The sequence below is a fragment of the Streptopelia decaocto genome (assembly GCF_964273445.1).
Source record: "Streptopelia decaocto genome assembly, chromosome: 24".
In the NCBI taxonomy this organism is placed as follows: domain Eukaryota; kingdom Metazoa; phylum Chordata; class Aves; order Columbiformes; family Columbidae; genus Streptopelia; species Streptopelia decaocto.
The window spans coordinates 1,090,239-1,110,300 of record NC_138679.1 but is presented as its reverse complement, the minus strand read 5'-3'; the positions used below and the strand labels follow the sequence as shown (position 1 = coordinate 1,110,300).

General features: G+C 51.5%; 1 protein-coding gene across 2 annotated transcripts; it reads right to left on the bottom strand.

Annotated features, from left to right (window-relative positions):
* Positions 1–3,154: 3,154 nt before the first annotated feature.
* On the bottom strand, positions 3,155–19,981 carry KLHL26 (kelch like family member 26). Of its 2 annotated transcripts, XM_082072020.1 has the most exons (3): positions 19,815–19,981; positions 9,093–9,275; positions 3,155–6,127 (listed from the first exon to the last, which is right to left on the bottom strand). In XM_082072020.1, the coding sequence occupies exons 1-3, from the start codon at positions 19,859–19,861 to the stop codon at positions 4,546–4,548; spliced, it is 1,812 nt and encodes a 603-aa protein (XP_081928146.1). In that variant the 5' UTR covers positions 19,862–19,981; the 3' UTR covers positions 3,155–4,545. The 2 variants fall into 2 exon arrangements, with proteins under 2 accessions (XP_081928146.1, XP_081928147.1); XM_082072021.1 differs by lacking the exon at positions 9,093–9,275.
* Positions 19,982–20,062: the final 81 nt, after the last annotated feature.

The following is a 20,062-nucleotide window of genomic DNA, read 5'->3' as shown; positions in this document are numbered from 1 at the left end:
GCCACGGCGAGGGGGAAAAACACAACGGGGACGCAATTAAAGCAACGAATTACAAACTTTCTAAAAGACACACGTTAGCAAACACACCAGATAGCCGCATGGAAAATACTTTGCAGGGTGTTTTCTAAGCGTTGTGACCGGGAGATGCATCCAAAATACCCCCGACAAGCTGGATGCTGCTCCAGGTGCTCGGGGCTGACGCGGCTGCGGAGGAGCAGCAGCGGGAGCAGCGGACGGGCCGGTCCCTGCGTCAACAAGCAAAATGATTTTCAGTTTTGAAGAAGCCACATAAAACAGCTCCAGCTAATTACACGACAGGGCCCTGGGTGTGAAAGAGCAAGTGCAAAGCCTCGGGGACGGAGCCAAGAGCCTTTGATTTGCTCTCTATGGCTTATAAAATGTTGGGAAAACCTTTGCTCTGACAGCCTTTCTGCCCCCCGTTTCCCTCCGCGGGCCCCCAGCGCCGCTCTCTGCTCCATCTTCACCATCCTCTTACAGTCTGAGGCTGATTTCAGGTTGCACAGCTAAAGCGGCAGCTGTTTCCAAGCAGAAAAGCACATTTCACATTCATTTGATGGAACGTTCCACGTCGGAGCAGCCAAAGTCGTACCCACCCCACAAATTCATTTGAAAACTTCTCTGCGAAACTCTCTTAAAGCTGAAATATTAAACTGAAAAGTGCCAAACTTGCGTTACCGCAACTCAAGTTATTAGTTTGGAACGAGAAACAAGAGTCTGTGGGCTGATCCTGTGCCTACTCGCTATTAAAATGCAGAGTGGGATCTAAGCTGTCTCTGTAAGAAACCACTCGAGGGGAGCGATGTCTGTGTGATGTATCTGTGATACAGCTGTGATATATCCCGGTGAAATTCCAGGTATCTGAGCCCCTTGGGAAGGCAGGACCAGGCGGCTCCGCCGCCCCGCTCACCCGACACACCAGCAAACCCGGCTGGACGGGAAATCCATTCAGCCACATGTGCTTTTCCTGGTCCTTAAGTCGCAAGTGATGAAATCCCATTCATTTATGCAACTGGAAGATTTATTGTAAATAAAGTTGCGCCCATTACACAACTGGCTAAAAATCATAATTAGAGTTGCACTGGGAAACATGTTTGATTTATTCTGACAGTAGTCTGGCTTCAATAATCCTCACATGATAAACGGCCCCCAAAGTTTGCGGAGTTTCAGCAGCTCCAGACCTTATCGCAGCCGTGAAGTGGAAACGTCGGACGGGGTTTGATGCGGCTCACGCAGGGTCCCGAGCGGTTCTGCTGCGCAGCACCATCTTCAATCAGCGCCGGGCGCTCAGACCGAGCGGGAGCGCCGCCCTTCGCTGTAAATCACAACAAATGACATTTTTCCGCTGCTGTTCGACTTCCAAGAGCTCGGTAGGAAAGCTCGGCCACGTCGGTAGGAATTAGCGAGGTTCTGGGCTAGGGAGGAATGACAGTGGGATGGCGGAGCCGACGGCCCCCCGGACGAGGGTCAGCGACACCGGTAATCGGATGCAGACGTTCCCATCTCGAGCTGTTCTGCGCCCTGCCAAGAGTCCCGGTGCTTTCTCTGTAGCTTTAAGCACAATTTCAGGCCCATAAAACATCAGAGAAGACAGAAGCTGTTATCCCGGCCATGACAGGCGTCCCCGATGGGACACGCGCTCTGCAAATACCCACAACTACCGACGCGGGGCTTTTACTGCTCCCCATCTGGTCAAGGGTATTTTAAAATGTACCAAATCAGGTTTACCCCGTAACGTTTATTGCTGCTCTGAGACTAATAAATGACACTGAGTGCAAGCGAACGTTTCCCTGGCTTTGCTCACTCTTGAAGGGGAGAAGAGCCCCGTCCACCTGCTTTTTGCACAGGGCATCCCGCAAAGTATCATCTCACGGTCGCTTCGATATTTATGCGAAGAGCCTGTTGAGTTGTTGCAATAGAGCAGAAGAATCAAACCCATTTATCTCCCAAATAACAGGTTACGCGCAGGACAGCCACGACTGCGAGCTTCATGGGGTAAACCAAACTTTATTATCAAGACAGATGTTCTGCACTTCCACAAATATTTTAGCCAGTCTCTGCTAAATTTAGAACAGCCAGAATATTTCTAGCTAACGTTATGAAAAATAACTATTTATATTGCTATGAAAAGAGCATTCCGGTAACAAAGAGAGGCGATGGGAACGCAGATACCAGGCTGGTTCATTCAACAACCACAGAACAGCTTTGTGTAACCTCTTCTCCGCAAAGCTGCTGTTCCGATCTCATCCAGAGCTTCCGTTTGTTTCAAAGCAAGAGCAAACTTTTGCATTCTTTTTCCCAAAGATTTTTCTCTATTTTCCACCCTGATGCACACAAACACGTACCTGAGAAGTGAAAAATAAAGCTCGTTTTCCCGGTGATGAGCTGCCACCGACGGCCACCGCGTGGGTTCTCCGGCCATCCCTGAGCGCTAGGGCTGCACCTTTGGAGAACGTGGTTATTGCAGAACAGCCGAACCATCAATCGCTGCTGGAGAAACACTTTGGGGAGGAAAACGTCACTGAAATAGGGCAGTACTGCAGGAAGGCAGCGATGGAGGAATGACACACGCTTACGAGGATTAACCACGCTCTGCAAATGGGAAAGCGAGTAAACCTGCATTTGTTGCCGACCCAGCAAAGCGCCCTGTTCATAAACATATGGAAGCATTAAAAAAAAAAAAAGAGAAAATGCATTATTTGGTAACTTTGAAGCTGCTATCGGGTTACATTTCATCCTTTCACAATTTGCTTGTTATCTGCCAAGACTTCCGCAGCGTTTCTGGCGTCGGTGCCAGAGCAAATGAGCAGAGAATGGAGCAAATTAACTGCCCGAGAGCGACGCAGCGGAGCTGGCCCACCGACTTCAGCGGATTATGCAACAACAAGTCCTTTTCATTAATTTATTATTGGCAAACCAGCAAATAGATAGGAAGGGATAAAACCGTGCATCATTTTATCGCAAAGTGGGGATGCAGAGCTGAGCTGAGGAGCACGCGCCCTCACCGACGGCAGCCAAAGGTGCTGTGGTTTCATTATTGGAGAAAATACCTTAAAGTGAAGGCGAGGGCTGGGGCTCATGCTGCACACAGACCTGCTCGGTGAGTCATTAGCAAAACAGACATCTATTGTCTCCAAAGGTTACAGCGCAGTGTTTATTGAACAGCAGAATGCAACAGTTTCTCTAAAAAGAAGATTGCACACATCAAATCAAACCCATACAAAACAAAGCCCTTGAAGCAGAAGAACCTGATCAAAGGAGAAACTTTCAATTTGTTAATCACTCAAATTAATTAGAAAAAATGGCTTGGAGGAAAGGAAGGTTCAGGAAGTAACGGTATTCTGTGCAGTAAACACAGATTTTACCAAAATGACAGAGTCAGCTTAAAATGAATCTCTTCATTTGAAATACCCACCGGCGACAACAACAAAAACACACCCCGTTCCTCTTAGAATTCCATCATATTAGGATGCCAGGTATCTTATTTACGAGCCAAGGGAGAAAACCTTTGAGCTTATGAACGAGTAGCACCCACCTCCTTTACTGCACAAAGAGTTTGGGCGAGCGGGTGTTGCTGGAGCGACGGGAACGGAAAAGGCGCCAGGTCCTAAAGCAGCAGCTCCGGGTGCTCTTTGCTCCAGCGCCGTGGACAAGCAGCCGCAGAGCGTTATTGCCAGGGAAGCCAAACGCGGGTTTGGCAGTTGTTATGAAAAAGAATCACTCCTGTGTGTATGTGATCGAGCTATCAACATGGCTTTAGTGCTGCAGGCTCTGGATGCACCGCTGAAGGGAGAACGTGTGGAACCGCTGCGTGGAGGGTGAGGAGGGGACGGGGAGCTGCAGCGTGATCAGGTGAAGATGAACCGAAGGAGACCGGAGGTGCAGGGACAAGTGTTCCCCCTTTTAGGAGGGAGGAAACAAAAAAGTCACCTTTGGAAAGCAAGAACATGCTTTTCTAATCCAAGCACCTGAGCTCTGCCAGCTCCCACTGTCCCTTTATTGCTTTTGGAGGTCAGTGTGTTCTACAGGTTTTGGTTTCTTTTGTTGTTTGCTAAAAAAAAACACAAAACCAACCCAAGAAAGCGACAGACAGTGATTTTTGGAGCTCTTAATAAAAAAATCACACCTGAACTCTTTGAAACATACCACAGGACCAGTCACTCCTGAGCTTGTCGATGTTTGCGATGTGTAATCTTGTTAAAAAGATGAAAAGTTGGCAAGATGCACCCTCCCCCCCCATCAAAAAAATAGAAATAAAAAAGAGAAAAGCTTTTTCCAGCTGTAACATCTGTTCAGTCTAACGAGCTGACAGGCGCTTCTGCTGAAACGCGCCTGCCAGAACACGGCCCAGGAGGAGGAGGAGGAGGAGGAGGAGGAGCGGGGACTTCGTGGAGATGGGAACACAAGCGGTTTTTCTCCTTCCCTCGCCCACAAGATGCACAATGACCGTTTGCAAACACCACGGAAACAACACCGCATCCTGCTAACATGCAACGCGAGGCCCCGCGGGCCGACGCCGTCTCGCAGTTATCTCTGGCTCGTTACCTGCGGCAGTATCACCGGAGCGCACGCGATCCCAGCAAAAGACTCTGGGAAATGCAGGTCCCTTTCCCACTCATCGGTTTCTGTGTTATACACCTGCACGATGCTGGTGACGTTGTTCAGGTGCCAGTTGTACCCTCCTACGATATAAATCTTTTTTTCTAGTAAACAACAGCCAGCTTCTGACTGACCCGCGCGCATCGGGCTCACCGTTGTCCATTGGTCTGTCTCAGGCACGTAATATTCCACGGCCAAAACATCGAAACAACGGTCAACGTGGTCCATGCGGCCTCCCAGAGCGTAAATCTTATTATTGGCGCTGACCATGGCATGTAGAACTCTGGGCTCGTTCATGGGGGTTTTAAACTCCCACTGATCCACGGCGGGGTCGTAACAGTGCAAGGCTTTTTTGTCTTCCACCGAAATGCCGTACCCACCCGATATGTACAACTTGTCCCCCACCGTGGCTCCGGCGTGCCCCCACGTCCTGCGTTTCAGGGAGCACACGTAGGTCCACTCGTTGTTTTTGGGGCAGTATTTCTCCACGGAGGCCAAGCTCCCCGAGCGGTTCCTCCCGCCGGTGGCGTACACCATGCCGCGCAGGACGTTGAGCTGGAACTGGATCCTGCTCTCCTGCATGGCCTGGATGCGCAGCCACTGGTTGAGGTGCGGGTCGTAGCGGTAGCAGATGTCGACGGCTCCCTCGCCGCTGCGGTACTGCAGGTGCTGCCCGCCCACGATGTAGACGAAGTTGTCGAGCACGGCCACGCAGGAGTGGCTGCTCCCCACCTCCATCTCCGTCAGCTCCTTGAACTGGCGCCCGCCGGCGTCGGGCAGGCAGTAAACTTTGCAGCTCACGGTGCGGTCGTTGTCAGTGTAGGGGGTGCCGCCGAAGGTGACGAGGGACAGCACGTCCGAGCGGATGGTGGTGCGAGGGGACTGCATCTCGTGCTGCCGGAAGGGCAGGATCTGATAGTTGAAGGCCTCCAGCAGGTATTGCCGGCACAGGACGTCTTCAACCATGATGTCCAAGGTCTGGACGCTGTCCACCAGCTCCGAGGATTTCATGAGCGGGAAGCGGATGTGGCAGAGGACCTGGCTGGCGCTGGCGCGGCGCGTCTGGTCGTACTGCAGCCAGCGCACGGCGGCGCGGAACAGATCGATTTCGCTGCAGCTCTTCAGCTTATTGCTCTGCAAGAAGAAAACGAGGCGCTCGAGCGGGAGGTGAAGGAAATCCTCCTCCTCCGAGATCTGGAGGAAATGCCTGAAAGTGAAGGCATCTACCGACTCCTTCAGGGACGCGAGGCTGAAGGTGGTGGCCATCTGCCCGATATTGAGGCACGTTTCGACGCTCATGGCGGATTTCAGGAATTCTTCGCAGAGCTCCACAACAGGCACCATCTGGAGGAAAACAGCAGCTCCCAGCACATCCTGAATGCAGTCGAGATCAAGAGTCACTTCAGCGCTGTATGCAAAGTCTATTATGTGCTTCAGTCCTTTTGCAGATACACCTTTGAGTTCGATCACATCTTGGCTGGCTTCTCTCATCCCGCCCGTGAACATCGCTCTGGAGGTCAAGAACACAAACAAGAAGTTTTCCCCTTTTAAATGCATGTAAAACGATGTAACCCTCCAGAATTTGATTTTATTATTTTAAACATACTGATTTTCTTAGGGAGGACGGGGAAGGGGGGAATAAATCAAGGCTAAATCTCTAAAAGCCAGGAGAGAGTCTGCAATTACTTACATAAAGCTTGCGTAAACCGTGCACTGAAAAGTGATATTCAGCCATCAGAAAGTTAAGTTTTCCAGTCCCACTGGCAGCACAAATAAGAGTGGAGCACAGGACAAAGCCTCCAGATGTAGACAGAGCTACCGGAGCAGGGAACGTGGTACCCTGGACACCAACAACCCCGTGATGTTCACCAACCAAAGCAGAAAACAAACAGCATCTGCACCAGCAGAGACTGGGAACCAGGCCCTAACGCATTTCATTTTCAAGTGTGCAGGATCTGTGAGCACTAAGAGAGAATAGGCTTCGTAAGACACCTGCACGTGGGTCCGCGATCCTCTGCACCTGCCTGCAGCGCTGCCCATTAGCCCGTTATATCGCAGGCTGGCTACGAAATGGCTTAAATATTGCAGATACAACACATCGTCTGAACAGCTCTGGCAATCCCAACAGAACCTCCCCTCCAAGGCTCATTCCCGAAGCCTTAAGAAAACAGGAGTTGCAGCCGCTCCAGCAAACGTCTGTCATGTTGCAGCGCGACGGCAGGGGGCTAGCAGGCAACTCAAACAAACAAACCCAAGGTTTTGTTACAGCACAGCTGCGAGCACATCACCGAGCAGGCCAGGCACAGACCAGGCCCTGGATCGCCTCCCGGGAGGCTCTGACGCTCCACAGGAAGCACGAGCCCGCCCAGGGCCGCCATCAGCCCTCTCGCAAACCGCCCAGCCAGCGCCGCGTTCCCGGCCCCGGGGCCTGGGAGCGCGATGGGGACGTCACCGCGCATTTGAGGTTTTCAGACACTTCCATTACATTCCAGCAGGTTTTGTTACATACGGGTAGCTCGGGGGCAAAGGTTTGAGCTCCGTGCTGCGCTCAGCGAGGTGCGGGGCAGCCGAAGCCACGGCAGGTTACCGGCAGAACCGCGACACGCAGCTTCACCGCTCGCCGCTGTCGCACACGCATCCCAGCGATGTACACACCAGCAGACTAGAGACTTTTTAAACTCCTGGCAGCCGCCTGCACATTTTGGGCTGGTTCTTTTTCTACCATTGACAAACTACACTCTTCCATGGGAAAGGTACATTCCTGGTCTCCTCAGAGCTGCCTTAGGAAGCCGCGGTGACTCTACAGTGCCAGTTAGTCAGGAAAAAACGCTGAGCAGACCCTTTTCTTCTGCATCAACACAGGAATAAAGGAATAACTTGGGAACGCTGTCAAGAGACAGGAGCTGCAAGTTCCCCGTCCGAGCCAGGCGAGAGAGCCTGCTGCCGCCCCGCAGAAACCCGAGAAATCCTAAATGACCTCAATAAGGAAATATCTGCATCTAAAACCAGCTTTGTGTAACCTGGTGAGCAGGAATCCTGTTTGCAATGATTTGTCTGCGTGGCAATGAAAGCCCTGTTGAAATCCACAGGCAGATCTGTGCTCGTGCATCAGCTACACGGAGCGGGACGTGCGTTAGAAAAGCGCTATTGCTGCCATGATGAAGACAACTCGTCAAATAGAATGCAATTCCTTTAAAAAGTGTTACGGTTCTAAAATGCTGATTATATAAATGCCACAAGTTCACCCTCCTCCCTCTCCCTTCCTGCATAAAAACGGAGTATTTTCAAAAGCTCGATTATTCTGCCATTGTTCCCCAGGACAACCTTCTTTAGCACCACAGAAGTTATAACAAGAAACCTACTCGGCAATTATATTTCGACAGTGCAAACACACTAGCAGTGGCACTGCATCCAGCATTTATGAATACAAATAGCGCTATTAGCATTTGGTGGGAGATCAGCTCCATCATTAATTGCCTGCCTGTTAAGGAGAGTGATAAGCTTGGAAGGTTTATGTTACCAAAGGGAGAGAGAAGGGAACAGCCTAGAAAATACATGCGTACATAAGACAGACACGATCAGAGCAGCTGAAGAGATGGGTGGAGGGATCCGAGCGACACGCCAAGGGACAATGAAGTCCCTCGCTCTCGGTTACCTACGTGTCGAGGGATTGTAAACCCTGCTGGACAGCCCTTCCCTGGTCTAGAAATCACCCAAGTTGGGTTCTCCGCTGTTTTGAACCTTCCCTACACCCGCGGCCTCCAGCATGTCCCGCACTCGACGCTGCTCCTGGTGCTGCCAGGGAAGATCCCTAAGCCAAAGAGAGTCATTCCAAGTCAGAGAACCATTACAAAGGAATCTGAATATGTATTTTTGCTTAAGAGTGATTTTGTGGCTCTGCAGTTTGCTTGCTCTGCACTGATTTGATTGAGAAAACTCGTCTCCGTGCTTCAGTTTTCTACCCACACGAGATGGGACAGTTTTCCCATCTCCCAGGGCCTGGGGAACGCACACGCGACATGAAGACGCTTCATACTCTGCAGCCCGTGAACAGCGAGCACTGGAGACAGATCAGTGGTATTTAAAGACAACATGAGCGTATTTACAACGGGCACCATCCGTTCGATGCGATGACTCATTCCAGAGCCCTCGCTGCCACTTGGAAATCAGCTCAAGTAGCTCCAGGGCCAACCTCTGTTTCCTTTCTGAGGCAGAGCACCTACCACGCTGCCCAGGTGGGTTCAAGACCCGGGCCTGAACTTTTAGTCAAAAAAACTTCATGTGGGTGCAGAGAGACCAAGGCCGAGCCTCAGGTGATCCCAGCGACATCCGTGGGGCAGCCCACACCTCCAAAGGGCCGGGCGTGGGTGCGACTGTGGGGCGCGGTGGGGAGATTGGGGTGGGGGAGGATGGGGAAAACAGACAAACCAACGGGAAAGGAAAAAAAAATGCCTGCTACCCTATCGGATTCTCACCTGAAATAGTCACTGCAGGCAGCCAAGACAACTTTATGAACCTGAAACACTTCATTATTTATAGTGAGGATGACATCAAGCAGCTGAGCCTGAGCTCGGAGCGAGGCCAGTCCCTGCAGCAGAGTGGTGCTGTGGCCAGGAGCTGAGAACGTGCATTTCAGGGTGCTGTTCTTGTCAGCCATGCTAAAAACAGAACAAGAGAGACAGGCTGGTTTGAAATTAAAACAATATGTGGTACACCTACAAAGCATGCTGGGGAAGATACTGTAACACGAAGCAGTTTGACCGCAAATTCCCAGCTCGACAGCCACACAGAACACCATGACATCAGCACCTCCGCTGTATTCCCTTCTCCCAGCACACACGAGACTTCCAGATTTTTCAATTACACTTTCGAATTACTGACGAGCCGTCACAGCACCGCACAAACGGGCGTCAGGGACCATCCGAACATGGGCGAGCGGGGCCAAAACCTCCAACGGACGTTGCTGTCCCCACGCTACAACTACCCCGAGTCCGCCCTGACCTCGACTTCAACCACGAGGCTGAATCACGGTTGCTTATTGCTCTCAGCACCCACCCCGAGCGCAGCTGCCGGAGCCTCCGCAGCGGCCAAGCCCGGCCCTGTTTGATCCCTCCCTTATGCCTGACCCTCACGAGAAGGGCGAAAAAGCAAAATAATGCAAAGCACAGGCTGCTCTAAATAACGTCGGCTGTTTGAACGGCACTGTAAACAGTCCCTCCCAGGGTAAATATTTCCTTGGTTTTCCCAGCGCCTCTCGCACACGTCCCCAGCGCGGGAGCATCATTCGGAGCCTCGTTTGGCCTCAGATGCACTTGTCAGCAAGGATGCTGCTCGTGGAGGTGAACGCAGCGGGATCTCTGCACGAGCGGAAACGTCCATCAGATTCTCCCTGTTCCTCTGGAAACAGCGACGATTGCGCTGTGGATTTTCCGAGCGGGGCGACGGTGGGTCAGCAGGGTCAGCACGCCCTGCCCACCGAACGGGGCCGTGAAATCCTAAATTCAGTTGCAAATTTAATCCAACTCTGAACTACTTTTCAGGCTCGAGATCCTTCTGGGAAGGAAACATGCCAAGGACTAGAATTCATGACGGGTTTTATGTTTTGGGAAGCATCCTGCTGTTTGGTCTCTGCATTTTAAGAAATATCTGATGGAACCGCGGCATAAAGAACCCCCAGTAGCCCATACCCAATCTGGAAAGCTGCGTTACTCGCTACAGTGGGAGAGTGCACTCAGTACTGTGCTTAAAGGGTATTATTATTATTTAGGTAAAATAAACCAACAAAGCCATAGCAGAGCCCAGGTCCCGGTGTACTTGGAGCTGTATAATCCGTTTGCTAAGAGTTCGCTACCTAAACAACAACACAAGCCACACACAATGGACAAAGCAAGTCTGCAAGGTCAGGGAAGAGTCAGGGAGATGGGATAACAAAAAGGGGGGGGTGTAAACAATCCTCAAACAATAAGGAACAATGGACGGGACTTGCTACTTGCCCAACTTATCGCATTGCAATTTCCTGCAAGCTTTACAGAAGAGGGGAAATCTGGGATATTCATCAGAGCCCCGAGAGCAGCCGCTTTGTGCGAGCAGCGCTGGAGCTCTCTGGGATGCTGCAGGATGCAGATAGCAAAGATCTGCTCCGAGCAGCGCTGGAGCTCTCTGGGATGCTGCAGGATGCAGATAGCAAAGATCTGCTCTGAGCAGCGCTGGAGCTCTCTGGGATGCTGCAGGATGCAGATAGCAAAGATCTGCTCCGAGCAGCGCTGGAGCTCTCTGGGATGCTGCAGGATGCAGATAGCAAGGACCTGCTCTGAGCAGCGCTGGAGCTCTCTGGGATGCTGCAGGATGCAGATAGCAAAGATCTGCTCTGAGCAGCGCTGGAGCTCTCTGGGATGCTGCAGGATGCAGATAGCAAAGATCTGCTCTGAGCAGCGCTGGAGCTCTCTGGGATGCTGCAGGACGCAGACAGCAAATCTGTGCAGGCTTGGGAACGTGCCTCAAAAGTCATCCGAGTTCCTACTGGGCTGACTGGGAGCGGTCAGCTCTGCTGCTTGTCCCACAGATCTGAAAGTCCTACCTCAAAGTCAAAGCACGCTAACAAGTCTTAGTTCAGAGAGCGGAGTCGCGCTACAACATCCTTCCTATAATCAAAAGGATTAGCAAAACGTTGGTTGCTGACAAGACCTTTATCCAAGAACCGTCCATCCACTCCAGCTCTTCCCACAGCAAAAGAGGAAGGAGACGGGAGGGAGCAAGCGCATGAATATTCATCAGGCCCAACTCTTTGACTCTCCCGCTGAACAACGGCTTTGATTCGCTGGAGCCCAACGCAGGAAACATCCTGCATAAGCAAATAAACAGTCTCGCCTCCAAACACTTATTTTTCGCCGAGCAAACCCACTTTGCTTCACGCTGGACAGGTAAAACACACCCAGCTCCGGCTGGAACTCCTGAGGTTGCTGTAACTTCGTTAGACTCGATCTCCTGCAGGATTCTCTCATGGCAATTTCCTTCAGTGTTTTCGTCAGACCCATTTTAAATATTCCTCTTCCCAGCCGAAGGGCTTACCCACTTACACTTGCTTCCACCCTATCCACAACCCTCTTCGAACAACAAGCTTCACCAGAACAAACATTGCTCTTGCTTTCCTTTTCCTCAATTAACTTTTACAGGCACTGCTACCAACCAGAGTGTAAGTAGATGGAGGACTAAACCTGGGCAGGCAGATATTTCTGTGCTGGAATAAACCTGTTTGCACGTGCGGTTCGTTTCAGTGGGTAATTGTGAACAGTGTGACCCCGGAAAAACTCCCTGTGCTAGTTCCCGGGTCTGTGTGCAGGTAGAGAAGGCGCCAATGGTTACACAACCATCCAGGGGAGAAAATAAAATAAAGGGACAAAACCAAAGCTGAGCGCTGGAGAAGCAGAGAACACGAGGGGCAGCAGCTGCATGTCAGCGACTGCAGAAAAAATAAAGGCACAAAAGGAAGCCTTGAACATCTGAAAGTGCCTTTGTGAGGCTGGCCCTATCTCGCTGGAGATCTGAATATGCCGTGTACTTGTTGCTTAACAATTCGTTACGGAAGAAACAGCCTTGCAGACGAACTTGGGAAGAGCCGCATCTCAGCGGTTCAGAACATGCCTCGGAGATAAAAGCCTTTCAGCACACAATGGTGAGAAAGTGTTTATTCCGCTCCTTCCCCGTCCCTCTCTGCTGCAGACGGGGCTGCAGAGCTTCTGGATCCTTCCTCGGGTTTGTGCCTTTGTCCACAAGGAGCTTTGCGGAGGTTGCTGTGGATGGAGCAAAGTTCGGCAGGGGCCCAAACACGGCTGCTCGGAGCCGGGCCCAGAGTGTCCAGGTCACATTTACCCTTCGAAAAAACGTCAAATGAAGAATCCCCTTCACGTGGAGCAGCATCCACTGCACACCCCAGAGCCTTCAGGAGTCGGTTGCAAGGGGACCTGAAAATGTTTACACGATCGGGGCCAACAGTGTGAATTTATTGGTATAAAGGTGACTTTACTGGAACAGAAATCTCACTTGACATATGGAAATAGCTGTAGCAGTGAAAGGCATCTTTATATTCACACACCAGCATCCATCGCATGAATGGTGGGGCTGGAGTTTAACAGCCACGTTGATCCATCGGGGCAGCACCTCCAAGACTCTGGCAGCATCACTGGGACCCATTTTCACCAAGGGACTGGCAGGGAGCAAGGAATGCGACTGAGGATTTGTCTCTGAGTTGCTGCTCTGGAGCCAGATTGCTTCCAATCCTCTGCGGTCGCTGCAGGATAGAGCTCAGCGTGGCGTACACAGCCGTAGCCTGGGGAAACCCAACCCCCAAACCGGATTTTTATATCTATTATATATTATAAACATGAGATATTTCTATATATAGCAAGTTGCAGGCTTGTGAAAACGTTAAAGCGAGGGTCATATTTCAAGAATTGGTTCAGATGAGGCGCAAAGAACACCCCAAAGAACGACCGTCCCGTCTCTGTCTCCCTGATTCTCCACATCATGTGCAATCCAAGATGCGTTTCAAGCTAATGAATCATTTTTACCAAATCTGTCCCGATGATTAAAAACATCAAAGCTGGAATTAAAGGCTTAACCAAGCGCGAGTTCATATTTCAGCATGTTTGCAACTGCTGCACGAGCACAAATAGAGAGAATTACACCAGGCCAGATTAGAACATTTCAGTGATTGAAATTAAATAAGAGAAATGTTTTTGCTGCACAACTGCTTGTTGTCTTCCTCCTTTTATAACGCGGTCCCGCTTGGAAGGAGGGACGGATTGGTGTGAGCAGGGCTGGCTCTGCAGCCCCGTTGAGCATCCTTCCCAATATCCACCCACGTCTTGCAGGCAGGTGCTGCTCGGTAATGTTTTAATCCAAGAGCAACCGGAGGGGGTTGGCAAGATCTCGACCAGGGCAAACTGCCAGCAGCCGAGCGGTCCCGGCAGCCCGGGCGCGGAGGCTGGACCGCGGGGCATGGCCGGGGCACAGGAGAGGAGGGAGGACAAGCAGCGCGTGAGCGTTCGCGTGCGCCGCGGCTCTTCTGGGCGAAACAAAGGATTTGGGATTGCAGAAGAGCCAGCGAGGCACCTCCTGAGAGCTCGAGCCTGCAAGAGAATCTCCACGGTGAGGGCAGCAGAACTAGCAGAAAGCTAAGGAGTAACTTTATTTAGAACGTAGGGTACGAATATTAAGGACCTTCTTTAAGAACCTTTGAAAGGCGGCATTGTAGGTATTTTAATAATGCAAATCATTTAATGCCTTTAGTTTCAAGCCTAAGTAAAAAACCACATTCAGATTCTGATTTTTAAACTACAATTAAGACACTTAAAATCAAAACAAAAGTCAAACTCCCTCAGATAAGTCACTGGTAGCCATGGTTACTGTAATATTTCAGATCCTGAGGCTTTAGATCACATGTCCAATGATGAAAATGAGTTTTCAGCACCTCACACTAACAAATGTGACATTGGGGTGAAAGGGCTCAGGCCGTGGCTGTGGCTTTGCTGCTTCTCCTGTGGCCTTCGCGCTCCCTGCAACAGGCACCAAGAGCTTTCCTTGAAGTTCGGGTTCACAGGAGATCAGATGCAATGAGAATTAAAAATACCTGCCCTGGTAACCTACTTAGGCTGTCCCCAGCACCCTCCAGAACCAACGGTTACCAGCGCTTCCCTCTCCAAATTAGCAACAGCAGCGAGCGCTTAATGATCAGCAACTAATGAAATATTAACACATCGAATGAGGGGGATGTTTTCCAGAGAAGCGTCATCATCCTTAGCAAAGATATGCAGGCAAAATAATTTAATCGCTTTCTTTGTTCCCTTTTCCACCTCCTTCCCTTCATTTCTCTCCTCTGCCTCCACTCATTTTCCTCTCCTGACACCCCCTTTTCCACCAAAGGCAATAAACACAAGTAGAAAGCCCGAGACCAACGCCTCTAGATAGAAACAACTAGCAGGGCTCAAACAGATCAGAAATCGCTCTGAGTTTTAGGAGTAATATTTTGCATGACAAAAAGGGTTTCTGTAAAATGCCTGAAGTTGAATAGTGAAGTTTGGAAAGTCTCACCTTTTCCCTTTTACACTTTGAATCCCCAAATTTAAGGGAAGTTAACGCTTGGTAAAGGAAGAACAAGTAACATTCACCATTTTAAAACACTAAAAGAACAAAGCCTAACAACACAAGCGTTTTCATTTGTATGACAGGGACCCAAGCGGCTCGTCCCTCTCCCAAAGGGAACCGAGGTCGGAAAGGACGGACGGTCTGACGCTGGGACGGGACATCCCACACCTGCTTCAACCCTGCGCTCAGTGCCAGCAATTCAACAATACAACACAGAGGCCAGGAGGTGCCTTCATGGTGCACTTTTAAGTGCTTTCTGAATCAGATCCTACTGATCCCCTTATTTTCTCACCCGTATCCTCCTTCTCCCAATCTGGAACCTTCAACCCAAAGGTAAACCAGCAAATTGAAGCAAGAGGCTTTTTAATTTAATTTTTGGTGTTAATCTTATTTTTTGTGTCCCCTGGGAAGTCCCAGACACATTTCCAAATCCGTGTTTGTCTTTTTTCCTGAGCAGGACTCACACAGGCCCCATCAGACACACACACAGATACATTCCGCTCACAGGCCTCAATCGGTGGGTTGTTCGCAAGCCAAAGGAGGTGGGATTTTGGTTTCTGCTACAAGAACTAATAAAGCTGGATGTGTGTCAGGAGCTGGCTGGCCGGGCTGAATGGAGCGTTGGTGCGACAAAGAAAAGCGGAGGGTGAAATATCTGAACACATTAAACTCCATGGCACCTTGCGGAGTCTGAATCGGAGGGATGGGTCAACACGTGCTGGACCCAGGACAAATGGTGGGAGGGGGAAAAAAAGCATTGATATGATTCTTCAAAATGTTTCTGTCACAGAGCACATCGCCCATCGCTAACACCGCCCTGCCTTCCACAACTCAGCCTGTACTTGAAGATACTATCCCACCCCCCAAACTTCACCATGATTACATTCTCGTCAGCCCCAAACCCAATCCCGCTGAGACACGGACAAACTGAGCAAATAGAAAAATCACCCTGAGCATATAAATTACTCTGGCAGGCACAGGGAGTATCACAGCAATGGAAAAGTGAGCTGTGAGCTCAGCCAGCACGCAAAGACCCCCAGAAGGACGGTGGATTTTACACCATGTAAAACCTGCCCGTGTGTCCAGAGTACACGGCTGAGTACAGGCTCTTCATACACCCGATACTCCTGCTGACAGCGCTGCCTTAAACAGTTCCACGTTTCCCCACCATCTGCTCAAACGCTGCCAAGCCCAGCTCTAGAAGAAGGAAAGTTACAGCGATACCAGCTCAAGAAAACCCAAAAAATTGCAAAAAGCAGAGCCATCCCTTTCCAGCACACCACCACAGTGGTTTTTAGCAGCCAGCAATGGGGATTTTCTGCGCCCGCCGTCCCCTCTCCCAGCAGCACCCGTGGCAGCCGCTGTGCAAAGGCCGAGAGGCACCTAGTGGTGTCGGGAAGCACAGCAGAGCCACCAAGGCCACCCCAAAGTGACACCCAGCGCAGCACTCCCGGCCCTCTGGACACCCCCCCTGCCCTTCCAGTCCATCAATGCACCCCAGCATTGCCTTGGGGAATGGAGCAAAGCCCACCCGTGGCACGGCTACCGCTGCATTAGGCCAAAACGTTCACCGGGACCTGTCTGAGCTTCCCTGCTTGTCAGCAACGTCTGGGTCACGTTCCTGCCGGGGACAGACCCTTCAGCTCTGCCAGCAGCTCCTGGCAGGGCACAGAGCTCCCCCCACCCAGCAAGCAGCTCGGCGACCCCCACCACACAGCCATACCGGGCTCTCCGCTCCGCGCCTCGGAAAGAACTCGGGAAAACCTTCCAAATCAGACGGCGAGGTACTCGGAGAAGTCAAGTCTCGGCCTGTTTCTGCAGCACCTGATTGCAGCCCCTGGGCAGTGTTGCAATCAAAACGACGGGACTGGTTACACATGGAGTAGGTACTACGGGGTGCAGTGACCAGCAGTGACCTCTCCCTACACCTCCACCCTCCTGATTGTTGCCTCCGAGCAGCTGGGGATGCAAACGCAATATAAAATGATGAAACAGCAGGCAACACGAGGAAAACCCAGCATCCCTCTAAGGCAAACTGCAGAAATCACGTTTTCCAGCAGACGCGAGCAGCTGCCCCGGCACTTGGCACCGTAACTCCAATTCCAATTCCATTCCAGGGTCAAATCCTCGCGCCGCGGCAGCTGTTTGTCGCCTGTCTCCCTTGTTCCCCACTTACCTCTGGCAGGTTTGTGCCCGTCCTAAACATCATGTTTCTCAGCTCCTCGGGCAATTCAGTTCACACGGGCTCCGTATCACACTCACGGAACAACGCGAGACCACCAGAACTGCAGCAACAGCTTTTCCTAATGGTCACTGATTTCTGTGCAAGTTCAGCATTTATCTCCCATATAAATGAGAAACGGGAAAAGACTGCTCAGCCGTCATCCCGTGGTGCCAGGCTCTTCCTTACAGAGCAGTTCACGCTACGCAACACTTGGGAGTAAGACAGGAACCTTTAAGGAATCACTGAAGTTTACTTTTGGTCTAAATAAAACCTCCAGCTCAGAAGTCTCCCAATGTCGAAAAAGAAAGCAGCAACTATTTTTACAGTGATTCAATTAGAGTGTAAACATTTACACCACGTCTACCAGATCTAACAACTAAATCTGTTTTAAAATTGCCACGTGGCAGAGCACGGAACATAGAAACCACACAAAACTAAACTTTGAACAGTCTCAAAATGAATTTAAAAGTCTAATTGAAGACTGGAGCTATATAAGATTACAGGAGCACAAAATCCGGGCAGACTCAGCCCTTATCGTTATCTTGCCCGCCACGGTTTTACTCCATCCTCCTGTACATTTGCTCCCTCTCCCACCGCTTTCTGAAGAAGGAATAAGGTGAGGGGCACCCAGGTCGACTCTCTCCTGGTGTGACCCCAGACAGAGGGATTTTTAGCTCGGGAAGCCCTGCAGGTCTATCTCACCCGTTCCTTCTGGTCCCGACCGCTGGGACATGCAACATTAGGGAGGTTTGGTGGAAGGTTTGCACAACCTGCCTGTTTTCAAGGGGTTATTCCCGATGTGGGGGACACACAGCTCTCCTCGACACCTTGTCTGGACACCGCAGCTAATTCCTGTTTAAAGGCCTGCACAGTAACATCCTCACCAGCACCTGAAAAGAAGTTTTGCCTGGATCTTTGTCACCCTGCATTGTACAACTCTGCCGCACCAACACTGCCTAAAGCACCAAGAGCTTCTTTTACCGAGGGTACCCATGGAATTCACTGTTTCCTCTCTACTCACTTGCTCCCCAATCTCCAAGCACATCTTCAGGAGCAGCACAGTGCTAGAGTGAAAGCCCTCCACGTCATACGGAGGGCTGGGACTAAAATATGAAACCCAGTTGTAACCCATGAAAAAAAAAAAAAAGCCAAGTTTATTTCAGAATAGATTTGGGCCGTTCGCTTTTCAATGCACAGCGATGGCTTTTTCTCACGCCATCAGTGTGTCAAAAGCCTTTTCTCCCTCTCACCTGGCACAGTGTGTTCCTGAGTGAAGGAAAGCACAGGATTCCCAGCACACAAGTGAATTTTCTTGCTTGGGGAAGCCAGCGTACTTAACGGGTAACGAGCATCAGCCACGCGGTAGCAATTCCAAAGATGGAAATTCTGTTTGAGCAACAGCGCACCACCGAAATGGCATGTGTGTAACAGCAAGAGAGGACTTTGTCCTTTTGCCTTAGAGAGTAAATCCTCAGTAAGTGCAGAAAAGTCCCAAGTGGAAGCACCTAACAAGGAATCACTACTGATAGGGAATGCCCTTGAAACTCTCCTCTCGCTCTGCTGAGATGATGCGGCGTGTCTAATGTCCCCCATCAGGTTTTTCCCCTGTACGCTCCAATAAATCCATCCTTTAAAACAGAAGACTAGGGAGCAACAAGAAACAGTATCCAAACTTCACCGGGCTTTACTTTAAAATTAACAAAAAAAATAAATACGGAGCGATAGGGAACACAACAGAACTCCAGCTCAGGGAACAAAACTGCTGCAGCTTCAGCCTGGGTGATTTATCACGGCTCTGAAACAAATTACTTCCATTTCTCACTGTTCCACACCCCGCAACAAGAAACTCCCGAGCGTGCGGCCCCACCAACCCCTGTGCGAAAGCCGCGCTGCTGTTCCTGTTCGGAGAGGGAAGGGAAGGGAAAGGAAAGGATGTGCACGGAGATAAAACGCAATGAAACGCCTCAGGCAGCACAGCATATCGTTTGCACAGGCAGGTCATTAGGAAAAAAGAAAATACTATATATGTATATAAGGTGAGAACTCAGACAGGCTTCAGTGACCGTGAGAGCTTCCCTCCCCATGGCGTGACATACAGGGTGCTTACTCCAGGACGCGGAGGGAGTGAAGTTGTGAATAAACGATGCTCTGGAGCGAAGTGACAGGTTGACGGCGTAACATCCGCAGACAGACAACACAACTCCCCGAACGCCGTCCAACGCGGTCACCTCGGGGTGACGAGGGGCAGGAAAGCCCTGGGAACAGCAGCTCCCCCCACACAGAACCATCTCCCGCCACAACCCCCCGGTACCAGCGCCCGTTTTGTGCTTGAGTGACCCCGTAGGGACCAAACCCTGTGACCCGGGGAGGGGTTTTGCACCCAGGGGGGCGGCAGAACAGGCCTGAAATACTAAAACTTGGTGTCTCTATAAACATATAAACCTCATAGCTCTGTAAACCCGCTGTCTATAAACCCTCAGAGCTGCCGGCTCTACAAACCCAACCCAAACCTCAGTCTTCCTCCTCATAAATTCCACCAGGGAAAGAATTATTATTAATTATTATGGTTATCTTCCAGAGGACCTGCAGCCGCTGGGCCTCAGGACCACCCGGCCCAGGACACCGGGACGGGCTCTCCGCCTCGCCGGGGAGCGGCAATGGCGAAAATAAAGGGAAAATAAATGAATACAGGGGCCGGAGGACGGCGGCGAAGCGCCCCGGCCGCCCCCGGGCCCACCCGGCCCCCCCCCGCCGCCGCGGCCCAGCCGGGCCGGGCCCCGCTCCCCGCCCGCGCTCGGCCCCGGCCCAGCCCGCCCCGGGCCCCGCTCACCTGCTCGGCCGCTCCGCGGCGAACTCGGCCCCGCCGGACTCCGCCATGTTCGCTGAGCTGGGAGGCGGCGGCAGCCGCCGCGTTAAAGGCGCAGGAGCGAGCGGGGCCCGCGGCGGGAACCGGGAGCTGCTCCGCGGCCGCCGGGCCTGGCGCCGCCCCGCCGCCACCGGGCCTCAGCCGGTCACCGCCCCGGGGCACGGCGGCTGCCGCTGCCCAGCGGCCCCGGGGCGCTGAGGGGGTCTGTCACC